Source organism: Phocoena sinus, chromosome 5, assembly GCF_008692025.1.
Source record: "Phocoena sinus isolate mPhoSin1 chromosome 5, mPhoSin1.pri, whole genome shotgun sequence".
NCBI lineage: Eukaryota > Metazoa > Chordata > Mammalia > Artiodactyla > Phocoenidae > Phocoena > Phocoena sinus.
Window position 1 is genome coordinate 13,977,634 of NC_045767.1, and position 23,562 is coordinate 14,001,195.

General features: G+C 34.6%; 1 protein-coding gene across 4 annotated transcripts in view; it reads right to left on the reverse strand.

The window, feature by feature from the left end:
• Positions 1-5,382: 5,382 nt before the first annotated feature.
• Positions 5,383-23,562, reverse strand: part of LARP1B (La ribonucleoprotein 1B) — a 125,018-nt gene continuing 106,838 nt past the window's right edge. For 2 of the 4 annotated variants that reach the window (XM_032632605.1, XM_032632602.1), the window contains exons 15-19: positions 15,007-15,167; positions 14,521-14,665; positions 9,575-9,684; positions 8,714-8,841; positions 5,383-6,644 (exon numbers count right to left, since the gene is read on the reverse strand). In XM_032632605.1, the coding sequence (XP_032488496.1) occupies positions 6,399-6,644; positions 8,714-8,841; positions 9,575-9,684; positions 14,521-14,665; positions 15,007-15,167 (790 nt within the window). In that variant the 3' untranslated portion in view covers positions 5,383-6,398. The remainder of the gene's footprint in view (positions 6,645-8,713; positions 8,842-9,574; positions 9,685-14,520; positions 14,666-15,006; positions 15,168-23,562) is intronic. The other 2 variants (XM_032632603.1, XM_032632606.1) reach the window with 2 other exon arrangements.

The following is a 23,562-nucleotide window of genomic DNA, read 5'->3' on the forward strand; positions in this document are numbered from 1 at the left end:
AAATTGTTAACTGAATAAAAAAGACGAAATAACTAAAAGTGAGACATTACCATAATCAGATTCATGATCTGGTGACTGCTTCATGGAATTCATACCCTTGTCAGTTGTTCAGAGTCAGCAGAAATAACAGCATCTAAGAACCCTACTTCTTTTCTCATGGAGGTGAGAAGGGCAGAAAAGTGTTCATAACGTTATTATCCTAGGACAATGAAACAATGACAAGGAATCTGACTTTACTAATTAAAATGTTTTAAGTAGATTAATTTCACATGAAGATTTAAAATTACATTCAAAGCCTATTGGAGAAAATATGTTTACATACCTGAAGATAACTGGTCCAGTTCTTAATCCTAATAATAGCTAATGTTTACTGAGTGCTTACTACACGTCAGATAACTGTGTTAAATGCTTTACATTTAATCTTTATAACACTATGAGGCAAATGCAATTTTGTAGATGAAGGACTGTAACTTAGTGAGGGGGGCCAGGATTCAATTCATGTTTCTGACAAATAAGCTAAGTTATTTCTAGAGCAGTGGTTATTAAACATATTTGGGATCATAAATCCTGGCAGAAATCTGATAAAAAGCTATGGATTATCTCCGCCAAATAACTTGTAAGTATGTAAAATTCTACATATTAAATTTTGGGGTCTCACAGACCTTCCCTCTCAAAGCCCTTCTACTGACGCATTAAAAGTCAGTCTCACCTTAGATTATACTTAAGGGCATTCAACTAGAAACCAGAAAATTTTAACATTAAAAACATTACAGTACTATGATTGTGTTCATGTTGTAATGAAGGTCTAACATACCTTAAAATACCTGAGAGAAAGGTATTCAATTTTGTAGACTTAACATGCTACCCGGAAGAAACAAAATCAAAACAACAAACAGCACATTCTGTTTTTTTATCTGAAGCAAATATGTGTAATATATTGGTAGAAACCATTCTGTTAACCAAATCATGTCTTTAATTGGACAAGTTAAAAACAGGCTTATTGTAAAGAATTCAGAAAATTGGTAAAAAAGTATAAAGCCAGAGGTGCTTCCTGTTAATTAACCCATGTGGCATATTTCCTTCAAGCTTTTTAAAGACTGGAACACCATTATTTCTGAATAGAATAGTATCTAGTATCTTCAGTTGACAATAGTAACTCTAATGTAATGGAAAATTTCAGTTGTATTCTGAATAAAATGTTTAGTTTTTATTTTACTGTAGCTAATTCTAGGAAAATATTTAAACACGAGTGATATTGTCACTAATCATGATTTCCCCCCGTAAAGAGGATTTACCATATAGCACTTAATATACTTAAATATTCCACTAGACCACTCGTTACGGCAGAAGATGCCCAAGATAAAACAACTTTACAGTCTTAACCACAAGAATATAATCTTGACTTCATAATCGTTAAGAATCACAGCATTTTGAGTTCTGGAGTCAGTGTTCATACGTTCCAATATTTCAAGCTATTGAAGAACAGTCTGGCTAAGATGACTAGCTCGAGGTCTGGAGCTAGACTATTTGAGTACGAATTCTTGCTCTGCCATTCAACTAACTATGTGATAACGTTTTGTTCTAGTCATAAGAGTACCATCTAGTTTTAAGTTTCTCATATTTCAGGCAGGATTTAACTACACAGGTTAGCTAGACAAACAGACACATCCTAAAATTTTCTTGCCTTGTTTACAGCTCAAGAGTTAATCACAAATAATGCCAATGAAGTACTTCAAATTTTTAAGTGAAATGACAAAAAAAGAAACCAAAGCAACAGCATTTTTATCTTTAACCATATACACAACTTAATGCTGCTACTGTATTTATTTACTAATAACTAAGCACAATTTGGCATTGCTGTAACAAGGTAATCACGAATTGTTGAGAACATGTGGCTATTAGGAATGCAAGAGTAATTGATATAATTACATATCACCACAAGATGGAGTGAGAGTTCAACACACACACACACACACACACACACACACACACACACACACACACACTCACACCTCTCAAAAGACTTACTGATCTTATTCCATTCTGCCATCTAGTGGCAATATAATTAGGTATTACTCTCTTGGATCAGTCTCCTATATAATAAAATAAAAATAAGCAGTTTCATAAGAGTTAAGAAATTAGGTGAAAGATAAGATTAAGCACAGAAAGAGGTAATATCATTCAGTATAATGGCAAGGAGAAGCATGAGAGAATGTCAGAGTGAAGTCCCAAACAGGCAAAACAAGTTTAAAAAATAAAATCTATTTAAAAACTAAAACGATATCTATTTTAAAATATAACTTTCTTCTTTAATTCCTTTTAGTATAAAGAACTCCAAAGATGGCTTCAACTATCCCTTTAAAAGGACAAGTAGTTTAAACATTTTAATGTTGTCTTTTTTATTTAATAAAATTGAAAACTATAAAATCACAAGGAAGGAAGTTCTCTAGGAACTTACACATATTTTGGGTAGGACTATTTAGATTTATAGTCTATATTATTTTTCTTTTCATTGAATAACAATGCTTTTATTTGCTTAAGTTTCGCATTTGGAATTTAAGGGGTATAATTTTTAAATTTTTTACCAAAAAAAGTACATACTATGTCAAACATACATAATCAAAATTAGAAAGCAAAGGGTTAATAGTCTTGATAATTAAAAAAGCTCTATAAATCAGAAAAAGACAATCACTCCAAAACGAAAACATGAAAGATATGACCAAGCCATCTACAAATAATGTAGTTAATAAACAATAAAAAATATCACTCATTAGTAACCTGATTAAAATGATGATCTTAATAATGACATTAAAATAATATTTTTTGCTTCTCAGTCTATCAAAGAGAAAGATTTATAATAACCAGTTTTGGTGAGGACATAGAAAAGCAGATGCTGTTGGTAAAACTGTAAACTGTGCAACCATTCTAGAGTACGTTGAATGGGAATACATTTTTACTTAGATTTTCAACTTCTAGAAATTTATGCTAGGCAATAATTCCAAGTTTATACACAAAAATTTATCTGTAGGGATATCATTAATTAAATTGTTGTCTGTAACAGCCCAAACCTGGCCATATGTAAAATTTCAACCATAGGCGATTCAGCTAAGTAAACTATGGCACATCCATATGCTAGAATACTACATAACTTGTAAAAGTCATGGTGTAGAAAGATTAATGACATCAGAAAATGCTCACCTCTATGTGAAAAAGCAGGTTATAATGCTATATGTATAGCATGATACCAATTTTTTTTCTTTTTTAAAAAAGTACTTTATTTTCCTCTTTGTGCTTTTCTAAATTTCCTAATTTACATGTATTGTTTTTATAATCAAAATAATATGATAAAATTACTAATTTATTACACATCACAAAACTCTTGATTACTGTATTTTCATATAAAATATAAAATTTTCCAATCAAATTTACATTTGCATATTTAGGTGAGTGGAAGTAATCTTAGGTTAAATACAGGTTTCAGATGTATGTGTTCAACACAAAAAGGATACTGAGAAAGATTCTTAGATAATTTTAGGTAATTTCAAGAGACCACTTAAAGCTAATAAGCATGGTTTGGAAATTCCTCACTGAAAAGCCAGAACTACATCTGCACTTAAGAAAACATTTTAAAATTTATTATTCTAAATCTATTAGTTGTTTTGCATTCTCTTTCCAAGATCTAAGTATATTTTCTGAATATTCAAATTTGACTCTTTCTTAAAATTAAAATATCAAAATGACCTCCCCAATATTAAATATCATAAAATTGCAGATTATCATTTATTCATGGAAATAACCTAATGAAAGTCTCCTATTTACTAAAGAATAGTCCACTTATCCAAAGAAGATATTTATTTCAATACTGTCATTCTGTAAGAACAAGACACCAAAAAGAAAATAATAAATTTAGTGTATTAAACTAGCTGCTTCTTGCCAATACAAGAAAACATATAAGCTAAATAAAAATGGATGTAAGTTTAACACTGAAGCTTCATTCACAACATATTGGGTGGGCCAAAAAGTGCATTCGGTTTTTTAAGTAAAAATAAAAGACACATTTTTCATTTTCACCAAGAACTTTATTGAACAACGTATTCACCTTTTTGTTCCACAACCTTCTGCCATTTTTCAGGCAACTTCGTAATTCCATCTTCCCAAAACTTTTCATCTTTTTGAGCAAAGAACTGTTCCAGATGCCTTTTGCAGTCTTCCAGGGAATTGAAATTTTTTCCATTAAGAGAATTTTGTAAAGACTGAAATAAATGGAAATCCAAAGGTGCAATGTCTGGTGAATATGGCAGTTGAATCAGAACTTCCCACCCAAGCTGTAACGATATTTGCGTGGTCATCAAAGAGACATACAGCCTTGCGTTATCCTGATGGAAGATTATGTATTTCCTGTTGACTAATTCTGGACACTTTTCATCGAGTGCCGCTTTCAGTTGGTCTAATTGGGAGCAGTACTTGTTGGAATTAATCGTTTGGTTTTCCAGAAGGAGCTCATAATAGAGGACTCCCTTCCAATCTCACCATATATACAACATCACCTTCTTTGGATGAAGACCGGCCTTTGGTGTGGTTGGTGGTGGTGCATTTCGCTTGCCCCAAGATCTTTTCCATTCCACATTGTTGTACAGTATCCACTTTTCATCGCCTGTCACAATTTGTTTTAAAAACGGAACATTTTCATTACGTTTCAGTAGAGACTCACATGAGGAAATATGATCAAGATGGTTTTTTTCACTTAACCTATGTGGAACCCAAACATCAAAGCGATTCACATAACCAAGCTGGTGCAGATGATTTTCAACACTTGATTTGGATATTTTGAGTATGTCAGCTATCTTCCACGTGGTATAATGTTGATCTCAATTATTTTTTCGGTTTGATCCCTATCAACTTAAACTGGTCTACCCAACCGTGGAGCATTATCCAGCAAGAAGTCTCCAGCACGAAACTTCACAAACCACTTTTGACATGTTTGATCAGTCACAGCTCGTCCTTCACACACTGCACAAATGCTTTTGTGCGTTTCAGTTGCATTTTTACCTTTCTTGAAATAATAAAGCATAATATGCTGAAAATATTGTTTTTTTCTTCCATCTTCAATATTTAAATGGCTACACAAAAATTCACCAATTTTGGTAAGTCTTTTTTTAATGCACGCTGATCTGCCAGCTGTCACATACAATCTAACAAAATTGTCTCAAATAAAGTTAAAGACAACTAAGTGCTACTAGATCCATCTTATAGAAAAAACTGAACGAAACTTTTGGCCCACCCACTACAGTGGTCTTCTACTAGCAGAATTTGAAAATTACATCTTTTCAGCTGTATTCTAAACAAAAATAATTAAAAATCAATTCAAATAATTTAGAATAAGTGCTTTATTTTAATTCCCACAAAACTGAAACTATCATTTACGTCAGTTGCAACAGCAATAAAAATTAGAAGTCAATTCGTTTCTTGAAAACACCTTTTATAAGCATAAAACAAAAGTAAAGGACACAAAAAGGTACTCCTTTTAAACTGAAGATAATCTGATTACTCGTGACATACACACCTGCAGATGTACAAACGGCAAATGCATTCAAAACAGTGCAAGATTTAACTAATTTAGGACAGTATTCCAACCAATCCCAACTCAGTTTTCAATTACTTGTGCAGGCTTATATAGTCACAAAAAGTAAATCTCTTCTAATATGCAACTGGCTGATGCCAATTCAGAACATTCCATACCAACACAACAATAACTATGGAAATCATGAGGTAAGACTAATGGGGAAAAAGGCAAAACCCAACATCCAAAGTGCATATACTTCAATATAACTGCAATATATTTCCACTTTTGTAAAAAAAAAAAAAAGTTTTCTTTAAACTATAAATCTAAAAGAAAAGCAAATGTATCATTTCACATTCTTTTTCTGAATTTAAAAAACATATACATAATTGTCCTTTGTTTTTGATAAGTTCAAATATGAATTGACAGTGGGGTTATTGGATTCTTTAAGAAAGCTCTATAGAATAGATGACTATAACATACTATATCTTCTTTAAGAAGTATGAGCTGAAATGTTAGGCATTCCTTGTGTTGTTTTTGTATATATTCAAGGAATGCTGTTCTTATAAACAATGGCTTTGAAAACGAAATATATTATTTCAAATATATATTTGAGACCAAAATATATTACTAGAGGATCTCTATAAAAGGTTACCCAAATTAAACTTATTCATGAAGTCAGGGAAAACGTTTTTAGAATTTATTTTTCTAGAAAAAAATGCTGCCATTTTTCTTCCTTTTTCTTTTTTCTGATTATCACAATCAAACATCAGAGGATTTCCCCCAATACATACTGATGTAAATGTTGATTTCAAGGGCAAACAACTTTCATAAGAGTCTATTTCTCAGGCAGTTCACCATGTGTTGAGACTGAGGCAGCACTGTTCTGGTGTGAATTGTCACTGGACTGCTGTGAAGTACTCCTTCTGGGAGAGTTTGTTGGGACCCGAAGCTGACTGTCAGGTGTAGGCTTAGCAGCACTCGGTGACTTTGTAGAGGAATTAGATGGAAGTCTGTGACGATTACTCGCCTCATCAGAAGTAGATGAATGTCTTTTTCTTCCAAATTCCTCACCTATAGGGGGCTGCAAATTATGAAAGACAACATAGTGATGATTTTACTATTTTCTCCTCCCTTCAAAATCTAAGGCCAGACTTTTATAACAGAGGGAAACTACGCCGGCACTTCAGTAGATTTTGTTAGTATAATGAAAACTTAACAGCAATTTAAGGTATTAAACTTAAATTTCCTCCTTATCAGTCAATTCTTTCATTCAACATGTTTATTAAGCTACTCCTACGTTTTAGGGCTTGAACTAAATAGTAGGGCATAAGGATAAGGCTGGGTTCGTTGTCTCTGGGAAAATGTTTCAGAGAGGACATTTTCCTTCTTTATGAAACTTCTGTCAGTTGCAAAGCATTTATAACTCTAACCCCTTTCTTCTCCAAACTTCCACAGTATTTAAAATGCAAATAGTCATACTTAATAGCACTGATACAGGAAAACATGACACAAATTTAAAAGCAGAGGTCTGAATTCTTGGCTTCTGTTCAGATAGGGCAAAAATCACTAGTATTATAAAGCAGGGACATCTTGTGACAGAACTGGCTGGACCACTCTAGAAACATAGATTTTTTTTTTTTTTTTTAAATTTTTGGCCATGCTGCAAGGCATGAGGGATCTTGGTTCCCTGAGCAGGGATCGAATGTGTGCCCCTTGCATTGGGAAGTGTGGAGTCTTAACCACTGGACCACCAGGGAAGTCTGAAATACAGCTCTTTAATTCCAGAGATGGAGGCACTCCTTTTAACTCCATCCCTGGGCTATCAAATCTATTTACACAAAACTACAAAAGACAAACTAATTATAATACTAAGCAGAGATGAACCTAGCCTTCCTTTCACCTCTCTCTTTTCTGCTCTTTTTGATTCTTCTTTCCTTATTTCTCTCTTCTCTTCTTTCTCCTTTTCCTTTATCTTATTATGCTCATCTACTTCTTTTCTTAAAATGTTTTCCTTCTCCTCTTGAAATCAAATTGTCTAAACCCTATTCTCCTGTCTCTACACATGCACATAACACTCTTACCCTAATTTTATTATGTGGGGAACCATAAATCCATGTTACATGAGCACGTGTTATGGAAACTATAGGATACAAGTACATAAAAAGTGAAAAATTTAAAAACTGCTAGTGAGGGGACTTCCCTGGTGGTCCACTGGTAAAGAATCTACCTTAAATGCAGGGGACGTGGGTTCAATTTCTGGTCAGGGAACTAAGATCCCACATGCTGTGGGGCAACTAAGCCCACGTGCCACAACTCCTGAGCTCACGTGCCTCAACTAGAGAGCCTGCGTGCTGCAGACTACAGAGCCCACATGCTCTGGAACCTGCACACCACAACTACAGAGTCCACAGGCCCTGGAGCCTGCACAACACAACTAAAAAAGAGAAAACCCACACGCCACAACTAGAGAGAAGCCCGTGTGCCACAACGAATATCCCGTGTGCCGTGACTAAGACCCGACACAGCCAAAAATAAAATAAAATAAAGAAATAATAAAGAAATCTTAAAAAAAATAAAAATACATAAAAACTGCTAGTGAGAAATGAGTAACATATCCATATAAAAGTTACTAAATCCATAAAATGTTTATCATGCATATCAAAATTAAAGTGAACTGACCATTGCTCCATGGTCATGTAAGATATTAACATCTAGGGACTCTGGGTAAACAGAATATATGGGAATTTGCTATACCATTTTTGTACCTCTTTTAAAGTTTGATTTCAAAACTGGAAAGTTAAATTTAAAAAATAAAAATTATACTGGGCTTCCCTGGTGGCGAAGTGGTTGAGAGTCCGCCTACCGATGCAAGGGACACGGGTTTGTGCCCTGGTCCGGGAAGATCCCACATGCCGCAGAGCGGCTGGGCCCATGAGCCATGGCCGCTGAGTCTGCGCGTCCGGAGCCTGTACTCCACAACGGGAGAGGCCACAGCAGTGAGAGGCCCGCGTACCGTAAATAAATAAATAAATAAATAAATAAATAAATAAATAAATAAATAAAAATTATAAAATTAAACTTAAGAAAGTCACTGATAGCTCAAACATAAGAGTAATAAAAATAATACAGGGGAAAGGACTTAAAACTTACGTCAACATGGAAGTCTTCCAACTTCTTAAAGCTACAGAGGTATTCCTGAAGTTTGGGGTCAACAGACTGTGTCTTAGATTGAGAATATTTTAGGTAAGCCCAAAACTTTTCTAATCCATACAGCTGACCTAATAACAAAGAAGAATATACATGATAAAATATATAGAATCTTTAAAAAATGATTCATATTGGATATGATCATACCAGCATTAAACCATGTCTTCTATGTACACTTTATCTAGATCTTGAAGATAAGACATTCTAATGAATAATGGTAGCTAACATTTATTGAGCATTTGCCATGTAACACGTATTATTTAAGTGGTTTATTGTATATTAAACTAATTTGAACTATATACAACCCTGTAATATAGGTGCTCTTGGGTATATTACTGATGAGTAAACTGGGCTAACAAGGTTTTGGGGTTTTTTTTGTTTGTTTTTCTAACAAGGTTAAGTAACTTACCCATGGCCACAGAGCTACAAAGTAGGGGAAATGGGATTCAGACTTACGGATCTAGCCCAGAGTCTGCACTGTTACTCACTGTGCTATTCCACCTTTCCAAGCACACTTGCTCATGTTGCATAGAATTTTCATGTAATGGAACATCAGTGAGTAGTCATGTGTGTCAAATGAATAAAGACAAAATACAAATAAGGAAACACTTTGGAGGGGCTATTTTCCAACATCTCACAAGTAAGACCTTCGTACTATATGGTGCTCTATCCTTCATCACAAACCATAATAGTGGCCTGAAAGTCTTAAATAGTCTGCCCTAAAAAAAAGTTACAAACTCCCTATTTATTGACAGACTCAGATTTACAATTTCCAAAGAGAATAAGTTTATTGTTTTATTTTACCAGATTCGTAGTCTTTTTTGGTTTCTTCTTGGAAATCCTTAAAAATTTCTTGTCTGAATTTTTTTTCCAGTCCATAACTATAAAACCTGAACAGACATTCTAATCCATACCTGTGGGAATAAAATAAAAAGTTTATAATAAAATTTTTCCTATGACAATGCAAATAGTCATATTTAACAGCACTGATACAGGAAAACATGACACAAATAATCTCAAAAAGTGTTCAAATGTATGTAATTTTTAGTACGCAGATTTTTAGCTGAAGTGGTAATTAGTAATCTACAGCTGGCTTTGCTATTTTTGTCGACTCAGGTATAGCATCTCATGGAGGTATACTGGGAATATGCAAAATAAGAGGCAGCCCTTGGACAACTACACTATGGCTTCTTTGAACAGACACAGGATCTCTCCCTGGTATTTCTGAAGAACTCCCTGGCATTTGTCCCCGGTATTTCAAAAGATTTAGTGACAAACTGGCAATGTTTTAGATTTTTTTCCCAAACCAAGGCTTATAATGGTGTGTTAGTACATGGTATTAAATACTCGAACATAATCTCTAGGAAGATAAAGACCATACTCTTGGGCCACAGACTCTAGGTGTGGTTGACCCATTCAACTATAAAGGGACAAACCTAATTAAATGTCTCCTAAGAGAGCCTTCCTGCTTATAAAGTATATTAAATAAAATATATTTTGCCAAAAGAATTGTATCACTGCATAAATCAGAAAAATTTGTTTCTTCTTACAGCTACCTAAAGAACCTGAGACAAGTTTTGGACAGTGGATCAAGAAACTACATGGGCTCAACCTTCAACTAATGGTGATGAGCAGAACCCATGAGAGTGGACATGGACAAGGTCAATGGACAGCAGTAACGGGACCATCCAGCTCATTCAAAGAAAGCATGTCACAATTTAGAAAATCCCTCATGTAGAATCCTTAAGTCATTCTGGGTGCCTCAGTGGAGGGGAGGCTATATTTCTTCATTCCTGGTATCATAATACTGCCCAACCATTATTCACAGGAAGAAGGGTGTGTGTATGTGTATGTGTGTGTGTGTGTGTGTGTGTGTGTGTGTGTGTGTATCCATGCATATGTCCTTTGTAACCAGCTTATTTACAAGATAGAGAGTGACGGTCTCTCTGGAAGAATAAACAGGTTTCTTGGTAAGATGGCAAGAGGAATGTAGAACTACCAACCATACACTAACCTGAGCCCTTTCCTTTGGTAGCCATAAATGACACTATTCCTTGAGCTTGTATGACTGAGGCTAAGGGGACTGAGTATTAAAGGAACAACAGTTCAGAATGACAAACCTGTCTTAATACTCCTCTTATGGGATCATATTATATTGATACCAGTGGTTCTCAACCTTGACTACATATGTGAACCATCTAGGAAGCTTTTAAAAAATGCTGATGCCCAGGCTCCACTCCAAACCAATGAAATCATAATCTCTGGGGCTGAAGCCAAGGCTTCTTTCTTTCTTTCTGGAAAGCAGGATTGAGAAATTTTAGGTTTTATCAAGTAAATGACATTTTAGAGGAATGTTAGGATTCTTAGATTTTGGGTAAAGGCCAACTGACTACTACAATATCTGGATTTCTAGTCTTACTTTTTAGGAAACTAATTCCAAAGATCAAAAATATGACATTAATAATACAATCCAAATATGCAGCATAAATGCTGGAGTAAAGAGCAGGGGCAAATGACCAGTCTCTCAGTTGTCATTTACTCACTGACCAATCACTGTGAGACAGCTTAGATGAGTAGAAAACAAAAAGGCTGAGACCCGGAAAGAACTACATTTGAATTCTAGGCTTATAATCATCTCTCTAAAAATGGGGATAATAATATCCTACTTTTCAATAATAGATAATATTTGTAAAGCACTTAGACCAGAGCTGGCACATTGTAGATATGTATGTAATTAATGTTACTTCTCTCCTTTCTTCTTGAAACCATCCTACTGCTAATGTTAGTCAATGGATATATTCAGTACTGATCTTCTTCCTAATAAAAGTAACCATTTATTGAGCACTTACTATGTATCAGGTAGTATGTTAAGCTATTATAAACATACACAGAATACCATAGGAACAAAGAAGAGGAACTCCCAATCTAGACTTGGGTATAAATGGGATCAGGAAAGTTATAGAAAGTCCTGAGGAACAAACAGAAATTATTTGCATAAATAGCAAAATATGCTGAGATTAATTATAACAAATGCTTTCAAACTTTTCTAAGTCCAATAGTAAGAAAAATATTTTACCTTGTGACCAAGTCAACACTCACATATATACGTGTGTACATAAAAACATATGTTTTGTAAATAATTAAATTTGTATTTATGTATGAATTGTAAAACATATTAACCTTACTATGTTCAGTGCAGTCTGATATTTTCTATTTTTTTAAGTAAGTCAGAACCACTAAACTGATTTCACAACCCACTAACGGGTAGCAAAACACAGTTTGAATGAGAAAATCTAGATCAGCCACTATGAAGAACAGTTTGGAGGTTCCTTAAAAAAATAAACATAGAACTACCATATGATCCAGCAATCCCACTCCTGAGCATGTATCTGGAGAAAATTACAATTTGAAAATATACATGCACCCCAACGTTCACAGCAGCACTATTTACAATAATCAAGACATGGAAGCAACCTAATGTCCATCGACAGATGAATGGATAAAGAAGATGTGGTACATATATACAATGGAATGCTACTCAGCCATAAAAAAAGAATGAAATAATGCCATTTGCAGCAACATGGATGGACCTAGAGATTGTCATACGAAGTCATACAAAGACAAGTATCATATAGATATCACTTATATGTGGAATCTAAAAAGATGATACAAATGAACTTATTTACAAAACAGAAACAGGCTCACAGACTTTGAAAACAAACTTATGGTTTGTTTTCCAAAGGGAAACGGTGAGGGGAGGGATAAATTAGGAGGTTGGGATTAACATATACACACCACTGTAGATAAAATAGATAATTAACAAGGACCTACTAGCACCGGAAACTCTACTCAAACTATATGGGAAAGAATCTGAAAAAGAATGGATTATATGTATACGTATAACTGAATCACTTTGCTGTACACCTGAAACTAACACAACATTGTAAATCAACTACATCCCAACATAAAATAAAAAATTTTGAAAGAAAGTAATGGCAAATATTGCCTTCAGTGCCAACTCTGATAAACTGGCAGTAGCTATCAAAGCTGTGATAAGAAAGACTATAAATCTGAATTCAAGAATAATATTAAACAATGCTGGGATTGATTTAGAGATGTCAGTAATGAACAGAGAAGAGGGAAAAAGAGGTACACATGCCATTTATTTATCATTCCTGATCAAGATCAAGATTCTAGATGAAAACTAAATGGGCTTTATTTTTACACAAGTCAGTGCAAATGTATATTTTTTTTCAAAGAAATTTATTTGCATATCTTGTATTCCTCTTGATCACAATATTGATTAACAATAGATTCTTATTTGAGCTTTACAAGAGGAATCCATTTTTAGAACCTGAAGAAGGGTAAATTTAGGTAAATACTGAGTGGAAAATTATCTTTTTTCTTCTTCCATATCATCTTCCTTCCTCCCTTTTCCCAAGAATGAATAGCTTAGCTTGCATGAATCCATTTCATGTTCCTTCTCATCCTCTTGGTCTGTTCTCAATTCAGCCCTATTGGCACAAATTACCCTGAACATTCCTCATGGAAGCAAGATCTAACCTAGACAAAAAGAAGAGTTAGCAAAGCAGAGGGAGGATGAAGAGAAGAATAAGCAGAGGTAAGAATATGTACAGATGTCCAGAGGCTAGAGAGCTCGGTTCATTTGGAGAACATGTAGTTCAGTACCACGGTTGCCTAGAGGACTACAGTTGACCCTTGAACAACATGCACTTTAGGAGCGCCAACCCTCCCACAGTTAAAAATCTGAGTATAACTTAAAAGTTGGCCCTCTGTATACACGGTTCCTCCATATCCATAGTTCCTCATCCACAGATTCAAGCAACCATGGATTATGTAGTACTGTAGTATTTACTATGGAAAAAATGTTGCATATAAGTGGACCCATTCAGTTCAAACTGGTATTGTTGAACAGTCAACTGTAGTAGGAAAAAATGAGACTGAACAGGTGTGTCAGGATGTATCATGAGAGACCTTATTTTTTCTTGTCTCAAGGAATCTTAACTGGTTTGGCTCTAAGCATGTAACAATTTGAGGATGTATATGCACATCCAAGGGAAATCTGTAATGGTAGGGGCAAGAGAGAGAAAACTCTGTCTTTCAAATTACATTTGGCCTTTGTACCAGCCCCTAACATGGTTCCAAACATGATACCCACAAACTTGTGTAGTCCCCTCCTACATTATACCAGGGTTGGTCTGTGTGAACACTGTAATATGGCAGAAGTGATGTCACTTTCAAGTGCAGGTTAAGTAAGACACCAAAGCGTTCATCTTGGAAGTTCTCCCCCTTTCTTAGATCATTCACTCTGGGTGAAGTCACATCGTGAAATGCCCTATGGGGAGACCTATGTGCCAAGGTATTGAAGCCTCCTGCCAATATCCAAGTGAATGAGCTTGAAGAAGATGCTCTAGCCTGAGTCAAGTCTTCAGAGACTGCAGCCCTGTCCAATACCTTGACTGCAATCCTATGAGAGAACTGAACCAGAGCCACCCAGCTAAGCTGTTTCTGGAGTCTTGACCCTTAGAAACTATGAACTAATAAATATTCGTTGTTTTAAGCTTCTGCGTTCTGGGGTAATTTGCTATGCAGCAATAGAAAACTAACACAGTCTTTCTCCCAGTTATCACGTGGTACTTTCACAGTTCAAAATCAGGCTACTTCCATACCAGTTTTTAGTATTTTTAAAAAATTCCCTCCAAGTGTAAAAATATGAGAAAATATTTGACCTGTAATTTTCTTTTGCATCTTCCCAAGCAAGTTGTCTAAATTCCTCATACATTGTTTTATTGAAGTGATCTCTGAGGAAAAAGGACCAGAAACGAAAGAGGGTATTCATTTCTTGGGACTGGCCAATTCCCAAGTGTTTTCTCTCTGGAAAAAGTCGAAACAGCAGATGTTTTACATAGCATAAAATAAAGAAAGTTGAAACATATTAATCCCCAATTGGGTTTCTTTTAAACAAAGAACAAATAATCCATTTTCTGACTCACTGCTCAAATTTAAGCATTTGTCAATAGTAACAAGAATATAGTAAGCTTTATTTCCTAATGTGTCTAAGCTACAAAATACATGAATAAAGAATATATATGAACACATTTACTTAAGGCAATTTTAACAAAGGACTATTTTAACCTGATATTAAATGTCACAACTTGAATTTTTTAGAATTATGTTTTAATTTTAAAGATAGCTATATAAAGGAAGGCTCTTACCACTTAGGCATCTTCTACGATACTTGTGATACACTTGTTGGGTAAAGCCATTTTCCTTCAAAAGTTCGTGAGAAGGATGCTGGAACTTTGGTAATGAATGAGGAGTACATCCATAACTTCCTACTAGTGGTGCACCTTCTGAAGGCGAAGCATTTGAACTGCTGTTTGAGGAGGGGGAAAAAAGCCTTCAAACTGAAATATCAAGAACCAAGTGTTTAAACCAATTTGTACTATTTGTTTACTGAGATTCTGAGCAGTGGAAAAGGCATTAGTCCCTAAAACTCTCCTAAACTAATGATACACAGATCTACATATGAATTGCTATCTATGTTCAACACATGGGTAAATTCAGAAGTTGATAAAGGACATGGTCATAAATTCTCAAACTAAAACAATAAGTAGAAGCAGATAACTGACTAGCTAGCTTACTCTTCTCTTCCAGATACATTATTAATTTAGTTTATATTTGTTTTTTCTTATAGTACTGGGGAAATTTTCAATTTTCATGAGTAATTAGGTTAATGATATAAATTGAATAAGTGTATAAAATCTGGCACAAAGGCAATATTTTCATTATCCTAAAGACATACCTGTAATTCTGTAAATCAATTTCACTTCTGAAATTTCGCCTGTATCTATCTTTTCCTTTTCATCTTCACTCTGTTATTCAAATTGAGGCTTTCCTCCTCTTTCACTTGAATTGGTCTCCTTGTTTTTTCAATCTCCCTCCTCTATACTGCCACCACAATGATCTTCCTAAGACTGCTCTAAATCAGTGGTTCTCAATGTGTGGTCTGTAGATGCTTGGAGGGGTTCCCAAGAACCTTTCAGAAAGTCTGCAAGGTCAAAACTATTTTCACAACAATACTTAGACATTATTTCACTGTGTTTACATCTGTACTGATAGTACTAAACAATGGTATATAAAACTGCTGATGCAAACTGAGTCAGTGGCACCAAACTTTACTTACTAGTGGTTATACTATTCACTGCTATGTACTTGAAAAAAAAATTTTAATGCGTTTCACCTTAAGAGTTCCTTGATGAAGCAAAAAAAAAAAAAAAAAATTAACTTTATGAAATCTCAACACTTGAGTACATCTCATTGTGTGTGACAAGATGGGACAGAAGCTTTAGTTTTGCAAAATGAGAACACTTGAGATATTTCACAACAACGTGAATATACTTAACACCACTGAACTGTACTCCTAAAAATGGTTAAGATGATGAATATTTCATGCTATGTGCTTTTTATAACAATTAGGGGGAGAAAAGCACTTTTGTAGCATATCAAAATATGATGACTGTTGTTATGAACTAAATGTTTGTTGAATTCCTAACCCCCAATGTGACGGTACTAGGATGTAAAATAAGTCATGACACTAGAGCTCTCATGAGTGGGATAAGTGCCCTTATGAGAGGAGACACAAGAGAGCTTCCTTCTTCTCTTTCTGCTCTCTGCCATGTGAGGATACAACAAGATGGCCATCTGCAAACTAGGAAGCAGGCCCTCACCAGATATGGGATCTGTTGGCACCTTAATCTTGGATCTGTGAGAAATAAATGTTTGTTGTTTAAGCTCCCTGGCCTATGGCATATTTGTTACAGCAGTACTAACTACAACAGTTGTCTTAAAGCACTCATGCGATAAAATTGTGAGCCAAACTGTTTTTTTCATGGAATACCACTTTTAATTAGAAGAATAGCCAACAAATTATGGTTATTCAGACTTCGCTTTGTGTCAAACATTTCCTTGAAAATGAACAAAATGAGTCTGTAACGTTCAGGAAAAATTCGAGCTTTCATGCAAAAATAAGAATTTTGGAAACTTTGTATTTGTCACCATGAGCCTAGTAATTCCCACTCATACCTAAACACTTATCTAATGAAATCAGTGCTGGGTTATTTTTTAGGAGTTTGTGTGTGTTGTAAAATATATATGATATTTGTAATTTTAGCCATTCTTAAGTGTATTACTCGTCAGCATTAAATATTCACAATGTTATATAACTATTACCACTACCTCTACCAAAACCTTCTTTATCATCCCCAACAAAAACTCTATCCATTAAATAATGAATAACCCCTTTCCCTCTCCCTGCAGTCCCCAGTAACCTCTATTTTACTTTGTCTTTGACTATTCTAGGTACCTCATATAAGTGGAAACATACTATATTCATCCTTCTCAGTCTGCCTTATATCACTAAGCATGTTCTCAAGGTCCATCCATGTTAAAGCTGAAATCAAAATTTCATTCTTTTATATGGTTGAATCATATTCCATTGTATGTATATACCTACTATGTTTATCTAGTCATCTGCTGATGGACTCTAGTGTTGTTTCCACCTTCTGGCTATTATGAATAATGCTGCTATAAACATGGCATAAAAATATCTGTTCAACTCCCTCTTTTCAATTCTTTTGGATATATACCTACGAGTCAAATAGCTGGGTCATGTGTTAGTTCTGTGTTTTACCATTTTGAGAAAATGCCAAACTGCTTTCTACAATGGCTGCAGCATTTTATATTTCCAAGAGCAATGCACAGGGTTCTAATTTCTCCACATCCACACAAACATTTGCTTTCAGTTTTTTTGATTATACATATCTGTATTAGTCAGCTCAGCTGCCATAACAAGATACCACAGACCGGACGGCTTACACAATAGAAATTTAGTTCTGGAGGCTAGAAGTCCAAGATCATAGTGCCAGCAGTGTTGGTTTCTGGGGAGGCCTCTCTTCCTGGCTTACAGAGAACCACCTTCTCATTGTGTCCTCACATGGCCTTTCCTCTGTCTACACGCAGAAAGAGAGAGATCTCTGGTGTCTCTTCCTCTTCTTATAAGGTCAGATTAGGGCCCCATCGTATGGTTTCATTTAACCTTAATTATCTCCTTAAAGGCCCTATCTCAAATACAGTCAAGCAGGGGGGTTAGGGTTTCAGCATATAATTTCAGAGAGACAATTCAGTCCATAACACCATCCTAATGGGTATGAAGAGATATCTCATTGTGGTTTTTGATTTGCATTTCTCTAATGATTAATGATATTGCACACATTTTCATGGGTTTATTGGCCATTTGTATATCTTCTCTGGAGAAATGTCTATTCAAATCCTTTCCCAATTTTTGAATTGGGTTTTTTGGGAGACTTCTATATATTTGGAATATTAACCCGTTATCAGATATATAATTTGCAAATATTTTCTCCTATTCAGTAGGTTGTCTCTTCACTCTGATAGTTTCCTTTGATACACAAAAGTTTATAATTATGATGAAGTAAAATTTATCAATTTTTCTCTTTTATTGTCTGTGTTTTTGGTGTCATGCTCAAGAAACCACTGTCAAATCTAGGGTCATAAAGATGTTCCCCTACATTTTCTTCTAAGAGTTTTACAGTTTTAGCTGTTAAGTTTAGATCTTTGATCAATTTTAATTTTTCGGTATCTGGTATAAAGTATGGATCCCATCTTTTCACACGTTGTATATCCAGTTTTCCCAGCAACATTTGTTAAAAAGATGACCCTCTCCTTCACTGAACAGTCTCAGCACCCTTGTAGAAAATAAACTGACCATACATGACAGATTTTATTTCTAGACTCTCTATTCCATTTGTCTATACATCTGTCCTTATGCCAAAACCATACTGTTTTAATTATTGTAGCCTTGTAGTAACTTTCAAAGTTGGGAAGTGTTGGTCCTCTGATTTTATTCTTCTTTTTAAGGTCATTTGGGCTTTTCAGGGCTCCTTGCAATTCCATATAAATTTGAGGATCAGCTTTTCCATTTTTGTGAAAAAGGCTATTGGAATTTTTGTAGGGATTGTGTTGAATCTATAGATCACTTTGGATTGTAATAATGTCTTAACAATGTTAAGTCTTCCTATCCACGGAAATGGATTGTCTTTCCATTTATTTAGGTCTCCTATAATTTTTTCAGCAATGTGTTTTGTAGTTTTCAGTGTATAAGTCTTTCACCTCCTTGGTTAGATTTATTCCTAAGTATTTAATTTTTAGACGCTAATGTAAATAGAATAGCTTTTTAAATTTCCTTTTCAAATCATTCAATGCTGCATATAGAAACACAAGCTGATTTATGTGTATTTTATACAGTGTAACTTTGCCAAATTTGTTTATTAGCTTCAGTTTCTTTCTTGTTGATTCTTTGTAATTTTCTATTTATAGAATCATATTTGTGACTAGAGATAGATTTACCTCTTCCTTTCATATTTGATGTCTTTTCTTTCATTTTCTTCTCTATTAGTTCTGGCTAGGACTTCCAGCACAACAGTGAATACCAATGGCAAAAGCGTGTATCCCTGTCTTGTTCCTGATCTTAGGGGGACAGCTTTCAGTCTTTCACCATTGAGTATAATGCCAGCCATGGGTTTCTCATAAATGCTTTTTTCATGTAAGGAATTTCCCCTCTAATCCTAGTTTTCTAAGAGGTTTTAATCATAAAAGGAAGTTGGATTTTGTCCTTTCCTATGTCAATTGATATGATTATGTAGTTTTCCCCTTAGTTCTATTAATACGATGTATAATGTTGATTTTCTTATATTGAATCACTCTTGTACTACTGGGATAAATCCCGCTTGCCATGGTGAATAATCATTTTATTATGCTATTGGATTTCATTTGCTAATATTTTGTTGAGGACATATGCATCTATATTCATAGGGATACTGGCATATAATTTTATTTTCTTGTGATATCTTTATATAGTTTTGGTATTAGGGTAATGCAGGCCTCAGAGAATAAATATTCTCTTCTCTTCAATTTTTTGAAGGAGTCTGAAGAGAGTTAGTGTTAATTCTTCTTCAACTATTTGGTAGAACTTTGGTAGTGAAGCAATTTGGTAGTGAAGCAATTTGGTCCAGAACTTTCTTTGTTAGGGATTTTTGATTCCTGATTTGATCTCTTTACTTCTTATAGGTGGGTCGAATCTTCTACTTCTTATTGAATCAGTTTAAGTAATTTATATGTTTCAAGGAATTTATGCATTCCTTCTACATTACCTAATTTGTTGATGTATAGTAATTTGTTCATAGTATTCTCTTAGGATCCCTTCTATCTCTATAAGGTCAGTAGTAATGTCTCCATTTTCATTTCTGATTTTAGTTACTTATATCTTCTTTTTTTCCCTTGGCAGTCTAGCTAAAGAAAGGCTTGTCAGTTTGTTGATCTTCTTAAAGAACCAACTTTTGATTTCACTGATTTTCTCTACTGTTTTACTCTTCTCTATATTGTTTATTTTTACTCTAATCTTTAATATTTCTTTCCTTCTGCTATCTTTGTTTTTAGTTTGCTCTTCCTTTTTGAATTCCTTAAGGTAAAATGTTAGGCTACTGATTTGTGATTTCTCTTCTTTTTAAATGTGATTTCTCTTCTTTTCTCTTTTTTTAGTTATAATTTTCCTGCACCCCATAAGATGTGGTATGCTGTGTTTCCACTTTCATTAATCTCTAAGTACAGTCATCCCTCAGTATTCATGGAGGATTGGTTACAGAACCCTTCATGGATGCGAAACCCATGGATATGGAGGGCCAACTGTAATTTCCATTGCAATTTCTTCTTTGACCCATGGGGTACTTAAGAATGTGTTGTTTAATTTCTACATATTTGTGAATTTTCGTTTTCCTTCTGTTAGGGATTTCTAACATCATCCTACTGTGGTCAGAGAAGATACCTTGTGTGACATTTCTTTTAAAATCTATTGAAACTTCTGTTACAGCCTAACATATGGTCTATTGTGGAGAATGTCCCACATGTACTTATGAATTTGTATTCTTCTATTGCTGGGTGAAATATTCTATAAATGTCTGTTAGGTCTAATTGGCTTATTATGTTGCTCAAGTCCTCTATTTTGTTAATCATCTTATGTTGAGATGATCTATGCATTACTGAAATCAGGGTATTGAAATCTCCAACTATTCTTGTAGAACTATTTATTTCTCCTCTCAATTCTGTCAGTTTTTGCTTCATATAACTCCCGAGGGGCTATTAGTCACATAAATGTTTATAATGAAACTTCTATTAATATATAATGTCCTTAGTTCTTATAATTTTTTTGGATTTAAAGTGTATTTTGTTTGATATTAAAATAGCCACCCCAGCTCTCTTAAATTTGCATCTTTTCACTTTCAATCTATTTGTGTCTTTGAATCTAACATGAGTCTCTTGTAGACAGTATACAGTTGGATCATGTTTTTAATCCATTCTGCCAATCTCTGCCTTCTGATTGGAAAATGCAATCTATTCATATTTAAAGTAATTACTGGTAAGGAAGGACCTGCCATTTTGTTATTGGTTTTCTATATGCCTTATAGATTTGCTGTTCCTCCTTTCCTCTCTTATTGCCTAACTTTTGTGTTATTTCTTTTCCTTTTGAATAAAATATTTTGATCCCTTCTCATTTCCTTTTATATATATTCTATAGATATTTTCTTTGTGGTTATCATGAGGATTACACTTAACAAAAACTCTGCTCTTATACACCTCTGTTCCCCACTTTCTGTTACTGATGTCATAAATTACATCTTTATACACTATATACCCAACAACATAGATTAGTAATTTTTTAATACATTTGTCTTTTAAATAACATATAAAGTAAAAAATGGAGTTACAAATTAAATTACAACAAAACTCTTACCAAAGTTCTTTCTTTCTTCAGATGGCTTCATGTTACTGTCTAGTGTCCATTCATTTCAAACTGAGGACTATCTTTAGCATTTCTTGCTGGGCAGATCTAGTGGTAATGAACTCTTTCAGATTTTTTTTTTTCTTTTTTTTAATATAAAGACTTTATCTTTCAGAGGAGTACTAGGGTTACGGCAAATTGCGTGAAAGGTATAGAGAGCTCCGTCATACCATCTGCATGCCTTGCTCCCCACACAATAGCTTCCCCCACTATCAACATCCAGCACAACTCCCATCAGAGTGGTACATTTGTTACAACTGACAAACCCACACTGACACGTCATAATCACCCAAAGTCCATAGCTACATTAGTGTTCTCTCTTGGTGTTGGATATTCTACGGGTTTGGACAAATGTAAAATAAGATGTAGCCATCATTAGAGTATCATACACAGTATTTTCACCTCCCGAAAAATCCTGTGTTCCACCTGTTCATCTCTTCCTCCCCCCAACCCCTAGAAACAACAACGGGTCTTTTTATCTCCTCCATAGTTTTCCTTTTCCAGAATGTCGAATAGTTGAAATTTGTAGCCTTTTCAGATTGGATCCCTTCACTTAGTAATGTGCATTTAAGGTTCCTCCATGTCTCTTCATGGTTTGATAGCTCATTTCTTTTTTCCACTGAATAATATTCCATTTTCTGAATATACCACAGTTTATCCATTTGCCTACTGAAGGATGTTCTGGCTGCTTCCAAGTTTTTGCAATTATGAATAAAGCTGTTCTAAACATCCATGAGAAGGTTTTTGTGTGGACATAAGTTTTCAGCTCCTTTGGGTAAGTACCAAGGAGGGTGACTGCTAGATTGTATGGTAAGAGTATGTTTAGGTTTGTTAGAAACTTCCAAACTGTCTTCCAAGGTGGCTGTACCATTTTGCATTCCTACCATCAATGAATGAGAGTTCCTGTTACTTCACATTCTCACCAGCATTTATTAGTGTTGTCAGTGTCCTGGAATTCGGCCATTCTAATAGGTATGTAGTAGAATCTCACCGTTGTCTTACTTAGCAATTCCCTGCTGATAATATGATGTGGACTATCTTCATGTGCTTATTTGCCATTTATACACCTTCTTTGTTGAAGTGTCTGTTTGTCTTTGGCCCATTTTCTAACCAGGTTTGTTGTTGAGTTTTAAAGGTTCTTTGTATATTTTGCATAATAGTCCTTTATCAGTTGTGTCTTTTGTAAATACTTTCTGCCAATCTGGGGCTTGTCTTTCCATCCACTTGACAGTGTCGCTCACAGAGCAAAAGTTTTTCATTTTAATGCAGTCCAGCTTATTGATTTCTTCCTTCTCAAATTTTGCTTTTGGTGTTGTATCTAAAAAGTCACTACCCAATCCAAGATCAGGTAGATTTTCTCCTGTTATTTTTATAGTTTTATAAAGGAGTTCTATAGTTTTGTGTTTTACGTTTAGGTCTGTGATGCATTTTGAGTTATCTTTCGTGAAGGGTGTAAGATCTATGTCTAGACTTAATTTTTGCATGTGAATGTCCAATTGTGCCGGCACCATTAGTTAAAAAGATTATTTTTGCTCCTTTATCAAAGACCATTTGACTACATTTATGTGGATCTATTTCTATGTGGATTTTTTAATTGAAATTTTATGGAATATGTAGATCAAGTTGGGATGAACAACTGATATCTTGACAGTATTTTTTTTTTTACACCTTTATTGGAGTATAACTGCTTTACAATGGTGTGCTAGTTTCTGCTTTATAACAAAGTGAATCAGTTATACATATACATATGTCCCCATATCTCTTGCCTCTTGCATCTCCCTCCCTCCTACCCTCCTTATCCCACCCCTCTAGTTGGTCACAAAGCACCGAGCTGATCTCCCTGTGCTATGGGGCT